Source organism: Oncorhynchus keta, chromosome 1 (genome assembly GCF_023373465.1).
Source record: "Oncorhynchus keta strain PuntledgeMale-10-30-2019 chromosome 1, Oket_V2, whole genome shotgun sequence".
Lineage (NCBI taxonomy): Eukaryota > Metazoa > Chordata > Actinopteri > Salmoniformes > Salmonidae > Oncorhynchus > Oncorhynchus keta.
Window position 1 is genome coordinate 19,608,483 of NC_068421.1, and position 24,598 is coordinate 19,633,080.

The 24,598-nt window shown below is 44.8% G+C and overlaps 1 protein-coding gene across 3 annotated transcripts in view; it reads right to left on the reverse strand.

The window, feature by feature from the left end:
• LOC118394565 (chloride channel protein 2-like) overlaps positions 1 to 24,598 on the reverse strand; it is a 240,282-nt gene that overhangs the window by 160,856 nt on the left and 54,828 nt on the right. For all 3 annotated transcript variants that reach the window (XM_052517322.1, XM_052517280.1, XM_052517300.1), the window contains exon 2: positions 6,140 to 6,293. In XM_052517322.1, the coding sequence (XP_052373282.1) occupies positions 6,140 to 6,293 (154 nt within the window). The remainder of the gene's footprint in view (positions 1 to 6,139; positions 6,294 to 24,598) is intronic.

Here is a 24,598-nt window from a genome sequence, read left to right on the forward strand (position 1 = left end):
AGCGAGAGAGAGCGAGAGGGGGCAGAGCGAGAGGGGGCAGAGCGAGAGAGCGAGAGGGGGCAGAGAGAGAGAGCGAGAGGGGGCAGAGAGAGAGAGAGAGAGCCAGAGAGAGAGAGAGAGAGAGAGAGCCAGAGAGAGAGAGAGAGAGCCAGAGAGAGAGAGAGAGAGCCAGAGAGAGAGAGAGCCAGAGAGAGAGAGAGAGAGAGAGAGAGAGCCAGAGAGAGAGAGAGAGAGAGAGAGAGCCAGAGAGAGACAGAGACAGAGAGAGAGAGAGAGCCAGAGAGAGAGAGAGAGAGAGAGAGCCAGAGCCAGAGACAGAGACAGAGAGAGAGAGAGAGAGAGAGAGAGAGAGAGAGAGAGAGAGAGAGAGAGAGAGAGAGAGAGAGAGAGAGAGACAGAGAGAGAGCGAGAGACAGAGAGAGAGCGAGAGCGAGAGGGGGCAGAGAGAGCGAGAGGGGGCAGAGAGAGAGAGACAGAGGGGGCAGAGAGAGAGAGAGAGAGAGCCAGAGAGAGAGAGAGAGAGAGAAAAAGAGCCAGAGAGAGAGAGAGAGAGAGAGCGAGAGAGAGAGAGAGAGAGAGAGCCAGAGAGAGAGAGAGAGAGAGAGAGAGAGAGAGAGAGAGCCAGAGAGAGAGAGAGCCAGAGAGAGAGAGAGAGAGAGAGAGAGAGAGAGCCTGCGGGGCGGAGAGAGCGAGCGAGAGCCTGCGGGGCGAGAGAGCGAGCGAGAGCCTGCGGGGCGGAGAGAGCGAGCGAGAGCCTGCGGGGCGGAGAGAGCGAGCGAGAGCCTGCGGGGCGGAGAGAGCGAGCGAGAGCCTGCGGGGCGGAGAGAGCGAGCGAGAGCCTGCGGGGCGGAGAGAGCGAGAGAGAGCCTGCGGGGCGGAGAGAGCGAGAGAGAGCCTGCGGGGCGGAGAGAGCGAGAGAGAGCCTGCGGGGCGGAGAGAGCGAGAGAGAGCCTGCGGGGCGGAGAGAGCGAGAGAGAGCCTGCGGGGCGGAGAGAGCGAGAGCGAGAGCGAGCCAGAGGGCCAGAGGGGGCAGAGCCAGAGGGGGCAGATAGAGAGAGAGTGAGAGTGAGCCAGAGGGTGCAGAGAGAGAGAGAGAGAGCGAGCCAGAGGGGGCAGAGAGAGAGAGCGAGCCAGAGGGGGCAGAGAGAGAGAGAGAGCACGAGCCAGAGGGGGCAGAGAGAGAGCGAGCCAGAGGGGGAAGGAGATGTGTAGAGAAAGAGAACGGAGGAAAGGAGTGTCAGTGTAATTTCTCTGAAAAAACAGCTGCAGATCGGCTGTGTGTGTGTGTCCTAGGACAATGTACCTTCTTGGGGACTTCGACATCAATAGGTTTGAGTGACAGAACACTGAGGCCTGTCATTCCCACAACTGGGCTACAGACAGACAGCCCTGGGGTACCTGTGACACCCCACCCCCAAACCCCCACAGCATGAGACCCCACTGTTCCACCTGGAAAATCTGTGTGTGTTTGTGCGTGTGTGAAAGGGAGCGTGGAAGTTTGACTCTGTGTGTGTTGTGACGGCTAGTCCAGTGGACTCTTGTCACTGAATATTTCATGCCTGTTCTTATGACTGAGCTCTTAACATAATTCATTACACAACAATCCACTGTTTCACACACACACCAACCATACACTAAATGACCAAAAGTACATTTGACATACTGACTTAGATAAGGCAATTCTACTAGTAAATGTTTGTCTATGGAGATTGCATGGCGGTGAGCTCGTCAGCAACGGGTGTGGCTGAAATAGCCAAATCCCCTCAATTGAAAGGGTGTCTACATACTTTGTATATTTCGTGTAGCTGTGTAACCACTACATCACAACCTCAGTCTGGAGTGGATGGAGGGCCTCCAATCATGTTTTATTACACCTACAAAATATCAGAATCAAACTTTACATTAGCAAAACAAGACAATCAATTCATATTGACAAAAGAGAGGGAGATACCCAGAGAATTGTGCTCCCATCCTGACTGTCCCCAGCATTTCTGACCGTAGATGATCCTAGCTAGCGTAACCAAACCTCTGTGGTTGAGATTTCACCCAGTCTCCCTGGTAATGCAACACCACGGTAACAGAGCCAGTCTGTGTAATTCAGCCTCACTCTCCCTCTCTCCTTGTACTCTCTCAGTTTCTCTTTTTCAATCAAGGGTTCCAATCACCATTCCCCTGCTCTGTATTTCAGCCCCATCTTATATCGTCCTATAGCTCAACTGTTCCCCCTGCTGGGATATCCATGCAAAAGCACCCATTCCACTTTGGTTATCATTTTCTATAGCGAGACTCACTTTGTGTGACAGAATGTACTTGTAAAATGAGCCATATATAAGTATCATTCTATTGATAGGTGTTCAGTGTGATCTGAAGAGATTATCCATTCTGCGTTCTGCTAATGGCATTACCAAACGTTCTCCTCTAGATAGTGTGTGTGTGTGTGTGTGTGTGTGTGTGTGTGTGTGTGTGTGTGTGTGTGTGTGTGTGTGTGTGTGTGTGTGTGTGTGTGTGTGTGTGTGTGTGTGTGTGTGTGTGTGTGTGTGTGTGTGTGTGTGTGTGTGTGTGTGTGTGTGCGCGCGTGCGTTTGTGTGTAATTGCCTATCTGTATAAAGCTGTTGCAGATACAGAGGCCCATAACCACAGCTCAAATTGAACACACACACACACACACCTCCCAAGAGTGATGGGCTGGAAGTGTGATGAGGGGAAAGACACTGCCATAACATTCAGCTTCATTTACCAAGAGGAAATCAATGAGCAACATATACAGTTGAAGTCGGAAGTTTACATACACCTTAGCCAAATACATTTAAACTCAGTTACACAATTTCTGACATTTAATCCTAGTACAAATTCCCTGTCTTAAGTCAGTTAGGATCACCACTTTATTTTAAGAATGTGAAATGTCAGAATAATAGTAGAGAGAATGATTTAGTTCAGCATTTCTGTCTTTTTTTCAACACATTTCCAGTGGGTCAGACATTTACATTACAATCAATTAGTATTTGGTAGCCTTTAAATTGTTTAACTTGGATCAAATAGTTTGGGTAGCCTTCCACAAGATTCTCACAATAAGTAGAGTGAATTTTGGCCCAATCCTCCTGACAAAGCTGGTGTAACTGATTCAGGTTTGTAGGATCCTTGCTCGCACACGCTTCTTCAGTTCTGCCAACACATTTTGTATAGGATTGAGGTCAGGGCTTTGTGATGGCCACTCCAATACCCTGACTCTGTTGTCCTTAAGCCATTTTGCCACAACTTTGGAAGCATGCTTGGGGTCATTGTCCATTTGGAAGACATTTGTGACCAATCTTTAACTTTGACATGTTGCTTCAATACATCCTTGTGATGTCATCTATTTTGTGAAGTGCACCAGACCCTCCTGCAGACCCTCCCCCACAACATGATGCTGCCACCCCTGTGCTTCACAGTTGGGATGGTGTTCTTCTGCTTGCAAGCCTCCCCCTTTTTCCTCCAAACATAACGATGGTCATTATGGCCAAACAGTTCTATTTTTGTTTCATCAGACCAGAGGACATTTCTCCAAAAAGTACGATCTTTGTCCCCATGTGCAGTTGCAAACAATAGTCTGGCTCTTTTACAGCGGTTTTGGAGAGGTGGCTTCTACCTTGCTGAGCGGCCTTTCAAGTTATGTCGCTATAGGACTCGTTTTTACTGTGGATATAGATACTTTTGTACCGGTTTCCTCCAGCATCTTCACAAGGTCCTTTGCTTTTGTTCTGGGATTGATTTGCACTTTTCACACCAAAGTATGTTAAATCTCTAGGAGACAGAACGAGTCTCCTTCCTGAGCGGTATGACAGCTGCGTGGACCCATGGTGTTTATACTTGCGTACTATTGTTTGTATAGATGAACGTGGTACCTTCAGGCATTTGGAAAATGCTCCCAAGGATGAACCAGACTTGTGGAGGTCTACAATTTTTTTCTGAGGTCTTGGCTGATTTCTTTTGATTTTCCCATGACATCAAGCACAGAGGCACTGAGTTTGAAGTGAAGGTAGGCCTTGAAATGCAATCACAGGTACACCTCCAGTTGACTCAAATAATGTTAATTAGCCTGTCAGAAGCTTCTAAAGCCATGACATCATTTTCTGGAATTTTCCAAGCTGTTTAAAGGCACAGTCAACTTAGTGTAGGTAAACTTCTGACCCACTGGAATTGTGATACATATGTGAAATAATCTGTCTGTAAACAATTGTTGGAAAAATGACTTGTGTCATGAAAAAAGTAGATGTCCTAACAGACTTGCCAAAACTATAGTTTGTGGAGTGGTTGAAAAACAAGTTTTAATGACTCCAACCTAAGTGTAAGTAAACTTCCGACTTGTATACATCACATTCAGACCCTTAAATCAGTACTTTGCTGAAGCACCTTTAGCAGTGATTACAACCTTGAGTCTTCTTTTGGGTGTGACGCTACAAGCTTGGAACACCTATATTTGGGGACCTGTATTTGGGGAGTTTCTCCAATTCTTCTCTGCAGATTCTCCCAAGCTCTGTCAGGTTGGATGGGGAGCGTCGCTGCACAGCTATTTTCAGGTCTCCAGAGATGTTAGATTGGTTCAAGTCCGGGCTCTTACTCGGCCACTGAAGGACTTTCAGAGACTTGTCCCGAAGCCACTTCTGCGTTGTCTTGGCTGTGTGCTTAGGGTCGTCGTCCTGTTGGAAGGTGAACCTTCGCCCCCGTCTGAGGTCCTGAGCGCTCTGGAGCGTTTTTTGATGAAGGATCTCTGTACTTCGCTCTGCTCATCTTTGCCTCGATCCTGACTCATCTCCCAGTCCCTGCTGCTGAAAAACTTCCTCACAGCATGATGCTACCACTACCATGCTTTACCGTAGGGATAGTGCAAAGTTTCCTCCAGGCGTGACTCTTGGCATTCAGGCCAAAGAATTTAATGTCGGTTTTATCAGACCAGAGAATCTTGTTTATCATGGTTTGAGAGTCCGTTCGGTGCCTTTTCCTGATGAGTGGATTCCATCTGGCCACTACCATAAAGGCCTGATTGGTGGAGTGCTGCTGAGTTGGTTGTCCTTCTGGAACGTTCTCCCATTTCCACAGAGGAACTCTGGAGCACTGTCAGAGTTACCATCGGGTTCTTGGTCACCTCCCTAACTAAGACCATTCTCTCCTGATGTCTCAGTTTGACCGGGAGGTCAGTTCTAGGAAGAGTCTAGGTGGTTCCAAACTCCTTCCATATAAGATTGGTGGAGGCCACTGTGTTCTTGGGGACTTTCAATGCTGCAGACATCTTTTGGTACCCTTCCCCAGATTTGTGCCTCACACAATCCTGTCTCGGATCTCTAAAGACAATTCCTTCAACCTCATGGGCAACCCAGAGAGCTGATAAAACTGAGGAGTATTTCGGTCTGTAATAAAGCCCTTTTGTGTAGAAAAATAATTCTGATTGGCAGGGCCTGGCTCCCCAGTGTGTGGGCCTGGCTTCCAAGTGGGTGGGCCTATTCCCTCCCAGGCCCACCCATGGCTGCTCCCTTGCCCAGTCATGTGAAATCCATAGATTAGGGCCGAATTAATATATTTCAATTGACTGATTTCCTTATATGAACTGCATCTCTGTAAAATCGTTGAATGTTGCATTAGTATTTTTGTTCTATGTAAAGTATTTACATTTTTTGCAGACCCACGGCAGTACCTCCGGTTGACTACCCCTGCTGCATTTAGACTGGTGTCGAGCCTGGTGTCCCAGTACAAATAGTGTCCCTGTACACTGTGGAGATGTTCCTTTCAGTCACACATTCATAATCACTATTATCAACATCAACAGTAACTGGAATGATGTGGCTTACACAACCTCACATGCAAACACACCACACACACATTCATAATCACTATTATCAACATCAACAGTAAATGGAATGATGTGGCTTACACAACCTCACATGCAAACACACCACACACACTGTACAAACACTAAAATTCTCCCTCCCAAATCCCTCCAATACAAACATAAATAAACTGGAGTGTAACAATATAACTACATGGTATCTGGGAAAGTTGACTTGATGTGAGGCTTGTTTCACAGTAACAAAGTACAGTGTGACAGAGACACAGACACCTGGTGAGAGAATACAGTTACAGTCCAGCTGGAGTGGTCAGTACTCACTGCGACACTTGGCACAGCGGCTCCTGTCGTACTCCAAAAGTTCCAGAGAGCGTGAGCGTTCTCTGACCGAGCGCCTCCAACCCCCCTCCTCCCTCAGGCGAGCTGCCTCTTCTTTAGCATACGCCCCCAACTCCTGTGTGTAGCGACCATACATCTGGAAGAACACACAGAAAGGGTTAAGGGAGAGCAGTACCAACTCCTGTGTGAAGCGACCATACATCTGGAAGAACACACAGAAAGGGTTAAGGGAGAGCAGTACCAACTCCTGTGTGTAGCGACCATACATCTGGAAGAACACACAGAAAGGGTTAAGGGAGAGCAGTACCAACTCCTGTGTGTAGCGACCATACATCTGGAAGAACACACAGAAAGGGTTAAGGGAGAGCGGTACCAACTCCTGTGTGTAGCGACCATACATCTGGAAGAACACACAGAAAGGGTTAAGGGAGAGAGGTACCAACTCCTGTGTGAAGCGACCATACATCTGGAAGAACACACAGAAAGGGTTAAGGGAGAGCGGTACCAACTCCTGTGTGTAGCGACCATACATCTGGAAGAACACACAGAAAGGGTTAAGGGAGAGCAGTACCAACTCCTGTGTGTAGCGACCATACATCTGGAAGAACACACAGAAAGGGTTAAGGGAGAGCAGTACCAACTCCTGTGTGTAGCGACCATACATCTGGAAGAACACACAGAAAGGGTTAAGGGAGAGCAGTACCAACTCCTGTGTGTAGCGACCATACATCTGGAAGAACACACAGATAGGGTTAAGGGAGAGCAGTACCAACTCCTGTGTGTAGCGACCATACATCTGGAAGAACACACAGACAGGGTTAAGGGAGAGCAGTACCAACTCCTGTGTGTAGCGACCATACATCTGGAAGAACACACAGAAAGGGTTAAGGGAGAGCAGTACCAACTCCTGTGTGTAGCGACCATACATCTGGAAGAACACACAGACAGGGTTAAGGGAGAGCAGTACCAACTCCTGTGTGTAGCGACCATACATCTGGAAGAACACACAGAAAGGGTTAAGGGAGAGCGGTACCAACTCCTGTGTGAAGCGACCATACATCTGGAAGAACACACAGACAGGGTTAAGGGAGAGCAGTACCAACTCCTGTGTGTAGCGACCATACATCTGGAAGAACACACAGAAAGGGTTAAGGGAGAGCAGTACCAACTCCTGTGTGAAGCGACCATACATCTGGCAGAACACACAGACAGGGTTAAGGGAGAGCAGTACCAACTCCTGTGTGTAGCGACCATACATCTGGAAGAACACACAGAAAGGGTTAAGGGAGAGCAGTACCAACTCCTGTGTGTAGCGACCATACATCTGGAAGAACACACAGACAGGGTTAAGGGAGAGCAGTACCAACTCCTGTGTGTAGCGACCATACATCTGGAAGAACACACAGAAAGGGTTAAGGGAGAGCAGTACCAACTCCTGTGTGTAGCGACCATACATCTGGAAGAACACACAGACAGGGTTAAGGGAGAGCAGTCGGTAACACACAGAAAGGGTTAAGGGAGAGCAGTACCAACTCCTGTGTGTAGCGACCATACATCTGGAAGAACACACAGAAAGGGTTAAGGGAGAGCAGTAGGTAACACACACACACAAACATATACAAAACATGCCATGTACTTAGAGCAAGGACTGGTTCTCACACTAGACAACCCTACCTACTATAACACTAGTTTACTTACACATACTGTAGAGGACATTTCTAGACATCTTGTTGAATGAATGGGTCCCAATGGCACATTGCAATGACAGTAAGTATGGTCTATGTAGATGGTCCATGTATAGTACTGTATCAGCCAGAACAACTGACCCTATCTACAGTGTATAGGACTGTATCAGCCAGAACAACTGACCCCATCTACAGTGTATAGGACTGTATCAGCCAGAACAACTGACCATATCTACAGTGTATACGACTGTATCAGCCAGAACAACTGACCCTATCAACAGTGTATAGGACTGTATCAGCCAGAACAACTGACCCTATCTACAGTGTATAGGACTGTATCAGCCAGAACAACTGACCCTATCTACAGTGTATAGGACTGTATCAGCCAGAACAACTGACCATATCTACAGTGTATAGGACTGTATCAGCCAGAACAACTGACCCTATCTACAGTGTATAGGACTGTATCAGCCAGAACAACTGACCCTATCTACAGTGTATAGGACTGTATCAGCCAGAACAACTGACCCTATCTACAGTGTATAGGACTGTATCAGCCAGAACAACTGACCATATCTACAGTGTATAGGACTGTATCAGCCAGAACAACTGACCCTATCTACAGTGTATAGGACTGTATCAGCCAGAACAACTGACCCTATCTACAGTGTATAGGACTGTATCAGCCAGAACAACTGACCATATCTACAGTGTATAGGACTGTATCAGCCAGAACAACTGACCCTATCTACAGTGTATAGGACTGTATCAGCCAGAACAACTGACCATATCTACAGTGTATAGGACTGTATCAGCCAGAACAACTGACCCTATATACAGTGTATATGACTGTATCAGCCAGAACAACTGACCCTATCTACAGTGTATAGGACTGTATCAGCCAGAACAACTGACCCTATCTACAGTGTATAGGACTGTATCAGCCAGAACAACTGACCCTATCTACAGTGTATAGGACTGTATCAGCCAGAACAACTGACCATATCTACAGTGTATAGGACTGTATCAGCCAGAACAACTGACCATATCTACAGTGTATAGGACTGTATCAGCCAGAACAACTGACCCTATATACAGTGTATAGGACTGTATCAGCCAGAACAACTGACCCTATCTACAGTGTATAGGACTGTATCAGCCAGAACAACTGACCCTATCTACAGTGTATAGGACTGTATCAGCCAGAACAACTGACCCTATCTACAGTGTATAGGACTGTATCAGCCAGAACAACTGACCCTATCTACAGTGTATAGGACTGTATCAGCCAGAACAACTGACCCTATCTACAGTGTATAGGACTGTATCAGCCAGAACAACTGACCCTATCTACAGTGTATAGGACTGTATCAGCCAGAACAACTGACCCTATCTACAGTGTATAGGACTGTATCAGCCAGAACAACTGACCCTATCTACAGTGTATAGGACTGTATCAGCCAGAACAACTGACCCTATCTACAGTGTATAGGACTGTATCAGCCAGAACAACTGACCCTATCTACAGTGTATAGGACTGTATCAGCCAGAACAACTGACCCTATCTACAGTGTATAGGACTGTATCAGCCAGAACAACTGACCATATCTACAGTGTATAGGACTGTATCAGCCAGAACAACTGACCATATCTACAGTGTATAGGACTGTATCAGCCAGAACAACTGACCCTATCTAGTGTATAGGACTGTATCAGCCAGAACAACTGACCATATCTATAGTGTATAGGACTGTATCAGCCAGAACAACTGACCCTATCTACAGTGTATAGGACTGTATCAGCCAGAACAACTGACCCTATCTAGTGTATAGGACTGTATCAGCCAGAACAACTGACCCTATCTACAGTGTATAGGACTGTATCAGCCAGAACAACTGACCCTATCTACAGTGTATAGGACTGGATCAGCCAGAACAACTGACCCCATCTAGTGTATAGGACTGTATCAGCCAGAACAACTGACCCTATCTACAGTGTATAGGACTGTATCAGCCAGAACAACTGACCCTATCTACAGTGTATAGGACTGTATCAGCCAGAACAACTGACCATATCTACAGTGTATAGGACTGTATCAGCCAGAACAACTGACCATATCTACAGTGTATAGGACTGTATCAGCCAGAACAACTGACCATATCTACAGTGTATAGGACTGTATCAGCCAGAACAACTGACCATATCTACAGTGCATAGGACTGTATCAGCCAGAACAACTGACCCTATCTACAGTGTATAGGACTGTATCAGCCAGAACAACTGACCCTATCTAGTGTATAGGACTATATCAGCCAGAACAACTGACCCTATCTACAGTGTATAGGACTGTATCAGCCAGAACAACTGACCCTATCTAGTGTATAGGACTATATCAGCCAGAACAACTGACCCTATCTACAGTGTATAGGACTGTATCAGCCAGAACAACTGACCATATCTACAGTGTATAGGACTGTATCAGCCAGAACAACTGACCCTATCTACAGTGTATAGGACTGTATCGGCCAGAACAACTGACCCTATCTACAGTGTATAGGACTGTATCAGCCAGAACAACTGACCACATCTACACTGTATCAGCCAGAACAACTGACCCTATCTAGTGTATAGGACTATATCAGCCAGAACAACTGACCCTATCTATAGTGTATAGGACTGTATCAGCCAGAACAACTGACCCTATCTAGTGTATAGGACTGTATCAGCCAGAACAACTGACCCTATCTACAGTGTATAGGACTGTATCAGCCAGAACAACTGACCATATCTACAGTGTATAGGACTGTATCAGCCAGAACAACTGACCATATCTACAGTGTATAGGACTGTATCAGCCAGAACAACTGACCATATCTACAGTGCATAGGACTGTATCAGCCAGAACAACTGACCCTATCTACAGTGTATAGGACTGTATCAGCCAGAACAACTGACCCTATCTAGTGTATAGGACTATATCAGCCAGAACAACTGACCCTATCTACAGTGTATAGGACTGTATCAGCCAGAACAACTGACCCCATCTAGTGTATAGGACTATATCAGCCAGAACAACTGACCCTATCTACAGTGTATAGGACTGTATCAGCCAGAACAACTGACCATATCTACAGTGTATAGGACTGTATCAGCCAGAACAACTGACCCTATCTACAGTGTATAGGACTGTATCGGCCAGAACAACTGACCCTATCTACAGTGTATAGGACTGTATCAGCCAGAACAACTGACCACATCTACACTGTATCAGCCAGAACAACTGACCCTATCTAGTGTATAGGACTATATCAGCCAGAACAACTGACCCTATCTATAGTGTATAGGACTGTATCAGCCAGAACAACTGACCCTATCTAGTGTATAGGACTGTATCAGCCAGAACAACTGACCCTATCTACAGTGTATAGGACTGTATCAGCCAGAACAACTGACCCTATCTACAGTGTATAGGACTGTATCAGCCAGAACAACTGACCCTATCTACAGTGTATAGGACTGTATCAGCCAGAACAACTGACCCTATCTAGTGTATAGGACTATATCAGCCAGAACAACTGACCCTATCTACAGTGTATAGGACTGTATCAGCCAGAACAACTGACCATATCTACAGTGTATAGGACTGTATCAGCCAGAACAACTGACCCTATCTACAGTGTATAGGACTGTATCAGCCAGAACAACTGACCCTATCTACAGTGTATAGGACTGTATCAGCCAGAACAACTGACCCTATCTACAGTGTATAGGACTGTATCAGCCAGAACAACTGACCCTATCTAGTGTATAGGACTATATCAGCCAGAACAACTGACCCTATCTACAGTGTATAGGACTGTATCAGCCAGAACAACTGACCCTATCTACAGTGTATAGGACTGTATCAGCCAGAACAACTGACCCTATCTAGTGTATAGGACTATATCAGCCAGAACAACTGACCCTATCTACAGTGTAACGAGTACTTTTAGGTGTCAGGGAAAATGTATGGAGAAAAAGTACATTATTTTCTTTATGAATATAGTGGAGTAAGTTCTCAAAAGTAAAAATAGTAACCAAAAAAACTACTTAAGTAGTACCTAAAAGTATTTTTACTTAAGTACCCCCCCCCACACACACACACACACACACACACACACACACACACACACACCAGGTCAGCAGGAAGTAGCATCTCCTGCAGACAGGAAACAGCTTGCGTCCAGACCTTAGTAGAAAACACAAAGGACTGTAACCTGACAGACTTGAATGACGGAGTAGTGTGAAGTTGCCCCTAGATGCTTCTTTGGTCAGTTTTGGTAAGGGTCAATTTTGGTAAAGATAAGGACTGGGGGCGGGAAACTGATCCTAGATCTGTACCTGTTGGAAACTTCACCCCACCCCCAGCGAGACTGACTGACCAGTCACATCACAGATACCACTCAGCAGTCCACAATGCTGGAATCAGCATTTATCACAAGGCATTTATGCAGCATACACACATTTCCTGATTTACACAGACACTCAGTACCTGTTCACCAGTCTAATATGCACACATACAGTTGAAGTCAGAAGTTTACATACACTTAAATTGGAGTCATTAACTTCTTATGGCTGGGGGGCAGTATTGAGTAGCTTGGATGAATAAGTTGCCCAAAGTAAACGGCCTGCTCCTCAGTCTCAGTTGCTAATATATGCATATTATTATTAGTATTGGATGGCAAACACTAAAGTTTCTAAAACTGTGTGAATGATGTCTGTGAGTATAACATATCTCATATGGCAGGCAAAATCCTGAGGAGAAATCAAAACAGGAAGTGAGAAATCTGAGCTTGTTATGTATTCACCACAGTTCCCATTGAAATCCCCTTGAGATATTAATGATGTTGCACTTCCTAGGGCTTCCCCTAGATGTCAACAGTCTATATAAATTTGAATGAGACTTCTACTGTGTTGTGGGACAATGTATCAGGTGACTAGCAGTCAGCCATTTTCTGATCACGCGCATTCCTCATGGTATCCACTTGCGTTCCATTGCTCATCAAGACACAAAGGAATACTCCGGTTGGAACTTTATTGAAGCTATATGTTAAAAACATCCTAATGATTGATTCGGTACTTAGTTTGAAATGTTTCTTCGACCTGTAATATAACTTTTTAAACTTTTTGTCCGACGTAACGCTGACCAGAATGAGCATTTGGATATGTATACCAAACGCGCTAACAAAAGGAGCTATTTGGACATAAATAACGGACATTATCGAACAAAACAAACATGTATTGTGGACCTGGGATTCCTGGAGTTCTTTCTGATGAAGATCAAAGGTAAGGGAATATTTATCATGTAATTTCTTGTTTGTCGCCAACATGGCGGCTATTTTGACAAATTTTCTGAGCGCCGTCTCAGATTATTGCATGGTTTGCTTATTCCGTAAAGTTTTTTTGAAATCAGACACAGCGGTTGTATTAAGGAGAGGTATATCTATAATTCCATGTGTATAACTTGTATTATCATCGACATTTATAATGATTATTTATGTTGAATGATGTGGCTATGCAAAATCACTGGATGATTTTGGAACTAGTGAATAAAACGCGCCAATGTAAACTCATATTTTGATAAATATGAACTTTATCAAACAAAACATACATGTATTGTGTAACATGAAGTCCTACGAGTGTCATCTGATGAAGATCATCAAAGATCAGTGATGAATTTCTCTATTTGTGCTTTTTGTGACTGCTATCTTTGGTTGGAAAAATGGCTGTCTTTATTGTCGTTTGGTGGTGACCTAACAATCGTTGTGGTGCTTTTGCTCTAAATCATATTTGAAATCGTATACTGTGGTGGGATTAACAACAAGATTGCCTTTAAAATGGTATGAGATACATGTATGTTTGAGAAATTTTAATAATGAGATTTTTGATGTTTTGAATTTGGCGCCCTGCACTTTCACTGGCTGTTATATTATTATTCTGTTAAAACCTGTTAGTCCTATAGGGGCAGTATTTCATTTTTGGATAAAAAGACGTGCCCGTTTTTAGCGCAATATTTTGTCACGAAAAGATGCTCGACTATGCTTGGAATTGATAGTTTTGGAAAGAAGACACTCTGACGTTTCCAGAACTGCAAAGATTTTCACTGTGAGTGCCATAGAACAAAATCTACAGGCAAAACCAAGATGTTTGAGCGACCAGGAAATCAACAGGATTTCTGACGGCACGTTTTCCATGATCTCCTTATATGGCTGTGAATGCGACAGGAATGAACGGACACTTCCTATCGTTTCCCCCAGGTGTCTGCAGCATTGTGACGTATTTGTAGGCATATCATTGGAAGATTGACCATAAGAGACTACAATTGCCAAGTGTCCCGCACGGTGTCTGTGTGGAAATTGGTGCGCAAAAGTCAGCTACCAGTATTTTTCCATCCGAATCAGAGAAGAATGCACGCTTCCAGGGACGGCATTTCAATGAAGAGATATATGACAAAACACCTTGAGGATTGATTCAAACAACGTTTTCCATGTTTCAGTCGATATTATGGAGTTAATTCGGAAAAAAGTTCGACGTTTAGGTGACTGAATTTTCGGTTAGTTTCGGTAGCCAAATGCATAGTAACAAAACGGAACGTTGTGTCCTACACAAGCATCTTTCAGGAAAAACTGGACATCTGCTATGTAACTGAGAGTCTCCTCATTGAAACATCTGAAGTTCTTCAAAGGTAAATTATTTTATTTGATCCCTTTGCTGGTTTTTGTGAATATGTTGCGTGCTAAATGCTAACGCTAAATGCTAAGCTAGCTATCACCACTCTTACACAAATTATTGATTTTCTCTGGTTCTAAAGCATATTTTGAAAATCTGAGACGACAGGATTGTTAAGAAAGGGATAAGCTTGAGAGCAGGCATATTTATTTCATTTCATTTGCAATTTTTAGAAATCGCTAATGTCGCGTTATGGTAATGAGCTTGAGGCTGTAGTCACGATCCCGCATGCGGGATGGGGCGGACTACGAGGTTTTAACGGGATGTCAGCCCAAAGAGGTTAAGGTTTCTCTGGTATGAAGACAACAACCTAGATAGAAACATAACTGAGTACAGGATGAAAGTCCATGAATTTGGGAACAGCCCTTCACCAGTCGTTGCCATCTACTGCATGAGACGAGCAGCGCTACAGGTTGAGAAGGAACACGGGTCAGAACCCAGGCAATATGTAGTGAGGAACTTCTATGTCGATGATGTTGAAATCAGTAACTACTACAGAATAAGCTATCAACATTCTATGAAAAACAAGCAATGTTGGCAGAGTCCAACATGAAACTACACAAAATTGCATCCAATAGCAAAACAGTTATGGAGGCCCTCCCTATGGAGGACCTTGCAAAATACTTCAAAGATCCACCTAGCAGTGGATCCTCTCCCCTTTCAACAGAGTCTGGGACTTTCCTGGAATCTGGAAACCGACAGCTTCTCATTCCAGGTGTCCCACAAGGAGAAGCCTTTTACACGGAGAGGCATCCTGTCCACAGTGAATAGTCTTTATGACCCCCTTGGGGTTGTGGCTCCAATAACAATGCCTTAAAGCCTTAATGCAACCACTGTGTCAGATTTGTTTTTAACTTAACGGACAAAGCAAACTATGCAATAGTCTGAGATGGAGCTCAGAAAACAAATACAATTATCCGCCATGGAGTCAACAGAAATCAGAATTAACATAAATATTCCCTTACCTTTGATGATCATCAGTAATGTATGTTGATGCTAATATGATGTACAATATTCAATTGTTTCTATATGATAGCCTAATATATTTAATATGCCATAAAGTATTGTTTAACAGTTTCACTAATTCATTCTAATTAACTTAATAATTATGACACACCCCTCACCATTATCATTAGTTGCACTAATTGTACAATTTGTCTACACAACCTGGTTCAAGTATTCTTGGCATTACCCTGAAGTAGTCACAGTAATGCCGAAACATTGGTAAATACCCAGTAAATTACTGGGAGTTTATATAAGTGTGCGCGACTCATTATTCCGTTAGTCAGCACCTCCACACAAAATAATTTCTGGGTATGCTCCAGCTCATGTTTTTTGGTTCTACTATTGTCATGTGTTGCTGCCATGCTGTGTTGTCGTCTTAGGGCTCTCTTTATGTAGTGCTGTCTCTTGTCGTGATGTGTGTTTTGTCCTATATTTTACATTTTAATCCAAGTCCCCATCCCCACAGGAGGCCTTTTGGTAGGCCATCATTGTACATAACAATTTGTTCTTTACTGACTTGCCTAGTTAAATAATGGTTAAATTAAAAATACATTTTAAAAAGTGGCCTTTACTGGTTCTAACAGCAGACCTATAAGATCTTAGCAAACTTTTGGGAAACAAATGTGATTGACCAAATACAATGCTATTTCTATGTAAACAAATGAACAGACTTTCAGCATACTTATAGAGAAGGGCACTCAATGTGTACTGCACTGACACAAATTACTGATGATTGGTTGAAAGAAATTGATAAGATTGTGGGAGCTGTACTGTTAGAATTCAGTGCAGTGCAGATTTTTGAAATTATTGACCATAACCTGTTATTGAAAAAAAACTTGTGTTATGGATTTTCAAGCTTCTCTAATGTCAAATGTAAAGTGTGGCGTACCACAAGGCAGCTCTCTAGGCACTCTTCTCTTCTCTGTTTTTACCAATGACCTGCCACTGGCATTAAACAAAGCCTGTGTTTCCATGTATGCTGATGATTCAACCATTTACGCATCAGCAACTACAGGTAATGAAGTCACTGAAACCTTTACATTTACATTACATTTAAGTCATTTAGCAGACGCTCTTATCCAGAGCGACTTACAAATTGGTGCATTCACCTTATGACATCGAGTGGAACAGCCACTTTACAATAGTGCATCTAAATCTTTTAAGGGGGGTGAGAAGGATTACTTTATCCTATCCTTTAACAAGGAGTTGCAGTCAATTTTGGAATGTGTGGCCAGTAATAAACTGGTCCTGAACATCTCTAAAACTAAGAGCATTATATTTGGAACAAATCATTCCCTGAGTCCTAGACCTCAGCTGAATCTGGTAATGAATGATGTGGCTGTTGAACACGTTGAGGAGACTAATTTACTTGGCGTTACCTTAGATTGTAAACTGTCATGGTCAAAACATATAGATTCAATGGTTGTAAAGATGGGGAGAAGTCTGTCCGTAATAGATGCTCTGCTTTTTTGACACCACACAAAGCAAGTTCTGCAGAATAGAGTTTGGTCTTATCTTGATTATTGTCCAGTCATATGGTCGAGTGCTGCAAGGAAATACCTAGTTAAGCTTCAGCTGGCCCAGAACAGAATGGCACGTCTTGCTCTTCATTGTAATCAGAGGGCTGATATAAATAAACTCAGCAAAAAAGAAATGCCCTCTCACTGTCAACTGCATTTATATTCAGCTAACTTAACATGTGTAAATATTTGCATGAACATAACAAGATTCAACAACTGAGACATAAACTGAATAAGTTCCACAGACATGTCACTAACAGAAATGGAATAATGTGTCCCTGAACAAAGGGGGGAATCAAAAGTGACAATAACTGGTGCAGCTACCAGCTGCATTGAGTTCTGCATTGCAATTTAAAAGCAATGCTACTAAATACTAATTGAGTGTATGTAATCTTCTGACCCACTGGGAATGTGATGAAAGCTGAAATAAATCCCTCAACTATTATTCTGGCATTTCACATTCTTACAATAAAGTGGTGATCCTAACTGACCTAAAACAAGGAATCTTTACAAGGATTAAATGTCAGGAATTGTGAAAAACTGAGTTTAAATGTATTTGGCAAAGGTGTATGTAAACTTCTGACTTCAACACACACACAGAGAGAGACAGAGACAGAGAGACAGAGAGAGAGAGAGAGAGAGAGATCTATATATATATATATCTATATATCTATATATAAATGCGAGGAAGAGCGGAAGACAGAAAGAGCAAGTGTGTATCCTAGAAAGAATAAGTGTGTGTTCGTGTGAATAAGCGAGTAATAGTGAAAACAGAGATTCTGTCGTGCCAGAGTTAGGTGTCTTAGGCCGCGCTCAAGTGGAGTGTGTGTGACAGTAACACAACGTGACAGAATAAACCACCTTTTCTCCCTCTACAGCTAAGGTCACAGAGCAGAGCTTTCTGTGTGTATGTATATACACTGCTCAAAACAATTAAGGGAACAGTCAAATAACACATCCTAGATCTGAATGAATGAAATATTCTTATTAAATACTTTTTTCTTTACATAGTTGAATGTGCTGACAACAAAATCACACAAAAATGATCAATGGAAATCAAATTTATCAACCCATGGACGTCTGGATTTGGAGTCACACTCAAAATTAAAGTGGAAAACTGGCTGATCCAACTTTGATGTAATGTCCTTAAAACAAGTCAAAATGAGGCTCAGTAGTGTGTGTGGCCTCCACGTGCCTGTATGACCTCCCTACAACGCCTGGGCAATCTCCTGATGAGGTGGTGGACAGTCTCATGAGGGATCTCCTCCCAGACCTGGACTAAAGCATCCTCCAACTCCTGAACAGTCTGTGGTGCAACGTTGCATTGGTGGATGGAGCGAGACATGATGTCCCAGATGTGCTCAATTGGATTCAGGTCTGGGGAACTGGCGGCCCAGTCCATAACATCAATGCCTTCCTCTTGCAGGAACTGCTGACACATTCCAGCCACATGAGGTCTAGCATTGTCTTGAATTAGGAGGAACCCAGGGCCAACCGCACCAGCATATGATCTCACAAGGGGTCTGAGGATCTCATCTCGGTACCTAATGGCAGTCAGGCTACCTCTGGCGAGCACATGGAGGGCTGTGCGGCCCCCCAAAGAAATGCCACCCCACACCATGACTGACCCACCGCCAAACCGGTCATGCTGGAGGATGTTGCAGGCAGCAGAACCTTCTCCACGGCATCTCCAGACTCTGTCGTGTGCTCAGTGTGAACCTGCTTTCATCTGTGAAGAGCACAGGGCACCAGTGGCGAATTTGCCAATCTTGGTGTTCTCTGGCAAATGCCAAACGTCCTGCACGGTGTTGGGCTGTAAGCACAACCCCCACCTGTGGACGTCGGGCCCTCATACCACCCTCACGGAGTCTGTTTCTGACCGTTTGAGCTGACACATGCATATTTGTGGCCTGCTGGAGGTAATTTTGCAGGGCTCTGGCAGTGCTCCTCCTGCTCCCCCTTGCAAAGGCGGAGGTAGCGGTCCTGCTGCTGGGTTGTTGCCCTCCTACGGCCTCCACGTCTCCTGATGTACTGGCCTGTCTCCTGGTAGCGCCTCCATGCTCTGGACACTACGCTGACAGACACAGCAAACCTTCTTGCCACAGCTCGCATTGATGTGCCATCCTGGATGAGCTGCACTACCTGAGCCACTTGTGTGTGTTGTAGACTCCGTCTCATGCTACCACTAGTGAAACCCCGCCAGCATTCAAAGGTAACCAAAGCATCAGCCAGGAAGCATAGGAACTGAGAAGTGGTCTGTGGTCACCACCTGCAGAACCACTCCTTTATTGGGGGTGTCTTGCTAATTGCCTATAATTTCCACCTGTTGTCTATTCCATTTGCACAACAGCATGTGAAATGTATTGTCAGTGTTGCTTCCTAAGTGGACAGTTTGATTTCACAGAAGTGTGATTGACTTGGAGTTACATTGTGTTGTTTAAGTGTTCCCTTTATTTTTTGAGCAGTATATATATATATATATATATAAACTCAGCAAAAAGATAATTGTCAGCTCACTGTCAACTGCATTTATTTCCAGCAAACTTAACATGTGTAAATATTTGTATGAACATAACAAGATTCAACTGAGACAAACTGAACAAGTTCCACAGACATGTTACAAAAAGAAATTGAATAATGTCTCCCTGAACAAAGGGGGGAGGGGGGGGGGGTCAAACTCAAAAGTAACAGTCAGTATCTGGTGTGACCACCAGCTGCATTAAGTACTGCAGTGCATCTCCTCCCCGTGGACTGCACCAGATTTGCCCGTTCTTGCTGTGAGATCTTACCCCACTCTTCAACAAGCCACCTGCAAGTTCCCGGACATTGCTAGGGGGAATGTCCCTAGCCCTCACCCTCTGATCCAACAGGTCCCAGACGTGCTCAATGGGATTGAGTTCCGGGCTCTTCACTGGCCTTGGCAGAACACTGACATTCCACCAGGGGTCTTTTCACAGTCCCGAAATTCAAAATAAATTCAATAAAGAGTACAGTATTATATAAAGCCATTATTGCATGAAACTTCCTTCCATCTCATATTGCTCAAATAAACAGAAACAGCACAACACCTCTTTCCTATTTGACCTAGATAGTTTGTGTGTACGTATTGATATGTATGCTACATGTGCCTTCTGTAAAATATACATTTCTGTCCTTGAGTTGTCTATTAATGTTCTGTATTATGTCATGTTTCATATTTTGTGTGGACCCCAGGAAGAGTAGTTGCTTCTTTTGCAACAGCTAATGGAGATCCTCATAAAATACCAAATGAGTGTGAGACTGAGTGAAAGAAAAAACAGACGAGAGATAAGTGTGCCCTCTTATCTGAGAGTGTCAAGAAAAAGGGATATTGAAAGAGAAAAGGGGAGTCTGAAAGAGAGAGTCTGAGATGTGTGTTTTCCTCTATCAGTGACCTTCCTTAACATGACTCCATAATAACAGGTTGAGGATTTCCTAGGGAGTAGAACAGTGTGAGAGAGAGAGATTGCATAAGTCTGAGGGGGAGAGGGAAAAAAAGAGCAAGCAAAATAAAATAATAAAATATGGGATTCTGCAGAGCACGTGAGAGAAGGAATAACAGAAAGAGTGAGAAAGAGGAAAGTGAAAGAGGGAGGGGAGGCCCACTCGACAGAGTCAGTGTTGGACGAACAAACAGATCACTATGTTATCATGGGAACGAGAGAGAAAGAGAAAGGGGTGGGGTAGAATGAGAGAGAAAAAGCGAGGGAGAGAGTAGGGGATGGAGTACATTGAGAGAGAAAAAAGATGGATGATAGGAGGTAATGTAAAATTAAGAGGTGTACATTAGAAGGGGGGAACGCAGGGGGCCAGAGGGGAGGTTTGGGTGTTTGTGCCAGGGTACCATGCCAACCCAAGGGCCCCTCTCTGTGTGCCACATCAACATGGGCATACAGCAGGACAAACAGACAAGACAAATGGACTAAAAAAAAATGTTTTAAAAAAGAGGGAGAGAAGGAAAGGGCTAGCTTGACAGGAGGTTTGTGTGTGAAAACAGTGGTGAGCATTGATAGATGAATGAAACAGAAAGGAGGCGTGAGAGATGGGAGGAAGAGAGGTGTAGAGGAAGGGTGGACAGAGGAGGGAGAGAGAGAGAGAGAGCAAGAGAGCTCAGCAGGAGGTATGGGTGAAAACGGTGGCAGGTTGATGGGACTAGAAAGAAAGAGGGGAGAAGGGATTGAAAAGACATGTAGAGAGAGAGACTGGAGCAGTTGGCAGAATGTACAGAACTTTAATTCATTTTGCCATGTGAGCTGAAGTTAAATGTTGCCATTAGGAAGGGAAGAGAGGAGAGAGGGAGTAAAAGAGTGCAGCTGTGTGAACACTGGGATATCAGTGATTGATGATGTAGGTCTCCATGCCTGCCCACTGGGCTGCTAGGGCAGTGAAGCCAACTACCACACACACAGAGGGGTTGGGTATGGCATTGTTCCAGTGCTGTAGGATTTGTGAAAGTCCCAGTGTTGTCACGATACCAGATGTTGTACTTTGACTTCGATACCAGGTTTGGGATCACAATATTCTAAACCGAAACGATACTCAATAACAAAACCCGATACCCGAAACCACAGCAAAAAAAAGAAAGCTTATTAGCTCGAGTCCCAGAATGGGCTTTATTTTATTTGTTTACATTGAACAATATGTTGATAACCGGTCAAACTACTAAAATAACAAATAGAATAGAATATCCCCCCCCCACCACCACCACACGAGTCTGGTCTCGCTCAGCCCTGTCGTCTCCCCCTGGCTCGAACGTGACGCTGCCAGCCTGATTACTGGAACGAGAGAGTAAGACATGGAAAGAGAGAGAGTGTCTGGCTGCCACCAATACTGGTCTGTGAAGAACTGATGTAGTGGGTCTCTACCTACCTACCTAATGTTGAACTTAGATGAAGTAGGAATGAGATGACAAAGGCCCTGTCCTTGGAAATGAGAACTGAGAGGGTGTGGACAGATGACTACACTGTTCCACTGTTCTTACACACGTGCTCGCTGGTGCAGGGTGGCACAGTGGTAAGGCATCAGCACGGCACCACTCTGTACCAGCAGGGAATCACACACAAAGCTGAGTGTCAGCAGCATTCCAAGGGTTGCAGTGCAGTGCAGTAGAGAACAGGACAGTCAGTCCACAGCAGCCTCAACACTGACTGACTGAGCCTACAGCTGTGGCAATACCTACTGAGAGGGGGAAGAGGAAAGGGGATGAGTAGGTGGGCATGACAGAGAGAGAGGAGGGTTAATGCATGGTGCCAGAGAGGCCTGTATCAATATCTGTAATGGAATAAAGCCTAAGAATATCCAATCAACCGTAGCAAAAGTGTATGTGTGTAAACTTGCAGCCATCAGCAAGCATCCCTCCACACCCAGTTTGGTCGTTATCTTAATAAATGCCCTCTAACCTTACTATAGATCAGAGACAGACACAGGGCTGGGGTACGTGGCTAGGGGAGAGAAAGCTGAGAAATGAATGAGGAGTTTTTCTACTGGATTAGAGAGCTGGCTTCTCTCACAATATTGCCGAGTAAGAGATATGCAGCAGTGACAAATGTGTCTCTCACTTCACTGCTATTGACAATATTGTCCCCTGACAAAGACTCAAATAATTAGTGTGTGTACAATCTGAAGCCTCTAACAGACATTTGCACAGTCACAATGCCTGCTGTCTCCCCTCTCTCTCTCTCTCAACCACACACAGCCTGCCGATGAAACTCGAAACAAGCCCCAACACACTACAAGTGACTTTTGGGCTGTTTTAAGAGTTTAACTTTCTCAGCTTTATCACAAGAAATTTGATTAACTCAATCAATTTCACAACTCAAAAACACTGCAGTCTGCAGCCACTACACAGAGATTAGAGATGGAGGGGGGGAGAAGGAAGCGAGGAAGAGTCCTAAAAATGCAAGTGAAATGAGGGGAAGATGTTTGGAAAAGAAGAGTAGAGCTTGAGGAAGTCAATGATGATGAGAAGACAATCATGGTGATAATGGTACAAGGTAAAATGAAGATCACATTATTGATATGGATGAAAACTCAAATTCCATCTCTCGTGATAAAGATTAGAAAGTCAGTGTGTTGAGTGTGTGACGAGGATGAAAACTTCAGCTTAGAGAAAGCTGTTTAATACACTGGCAAGTCGCTGGGATACACACCACACTACTGTTTGTGGTGTGTCCAGTCCCCCCCCCCCCCACAACCTACACACACACACACACACACACACACACACACACACACACACACACACACACACACACACACACACACACACGGTGGTCAATAAGATCAGCTCTGGTCTCATATCCTCTCAGGACCTACCACCATCTAAACCTGGCAACCCAAATCCTTTGCTGATCTGGCAACCCTCCTGTGGCTGGGCCATGTTCTGTTCCCATACAGTAAAAATCCCTTCCAATACAGAGATAAGAGGATGCAGTGTAAATGTATTAACTGAGCCAGGCCTTCAGCCAGTCCTTCAGCCAGGCAGTGGGGCCAGGCGGGGTCTGGTGTAGGATGAAGTTACCTAGCCAGTTTTGTGGCTCCATTTATAAATGGTGAATGTTTACATCTGTGGTAGATCTGTTCTAAAGGGCAACTGTAGGGGTGGGGCCTGAGGATCAGAGTTCACCAGCTGTGGTAGATCTGTTCTAAAGGGCAACTGTAGGGGTGGGGCCTGGGGGATCAGAGTTCACCAGCTGTGGTAGATCTGTTCTAAAGGGCAACTGTAGGGGTGGGGCCTGGGGATCAGAGTTCACCAGCTGTGGTAGATCTGTTCTAAAGGGCAACTGTAGGGGTGGGGCCTGGGGGATCAGAGTTCACCAGCTGTGGTAGATCTGTTCTAAAGGGCAACTGTAGGGGTGGGGCCTGGGGATCAGAGTTCACCAGCTGTGGTAGATCTGTTCTAAAGGGCAACTGTAGGGGTGGGGCCTGGGGGATCAGAGTTCACCAGCTGTGGTAGATCTGTTTTAAAGGGCAACTGTAGAGGTGGGGCCTGGGGATCAGAGTTCACCAGCTGTGGTAGATCTGTTCTAAAGGGCAACTGTAGGGGTGGGGCCTGGGGGATCAGAGTTCACCAGCTGTGGTAGATCTGTTCTAAAGGGCAACTGTAGGGGTGGGGCCTGGGGATCAGAGTTCACCAGCTGTGGTAGATCTGTTCTAAAGGGCAACTGTAGAGGTGGGGCCTGGGGATCAGAGTTCACCAGCTGTGGTAGATCTGTTCTAAAGGGCAACTGTAGGGGTGGGCCTGGGGATCAGAGTTCACCAGCTGTGGTAGATCTGTTCTAAAGGGCAACTGTAGAGGTGGGGCCTGGGGATCAGAGTTCACCAGCTGTGGTAGATCTGTTCTAAAGGGCAACTGTAGAGGTGGGGCCTGGGGATCAGAGTTCACCAGCTGTGGTAGATCTGTTCTAAAGGGCAACTGTAGGGGTGGGGCCTGGGGATCAGAGTTC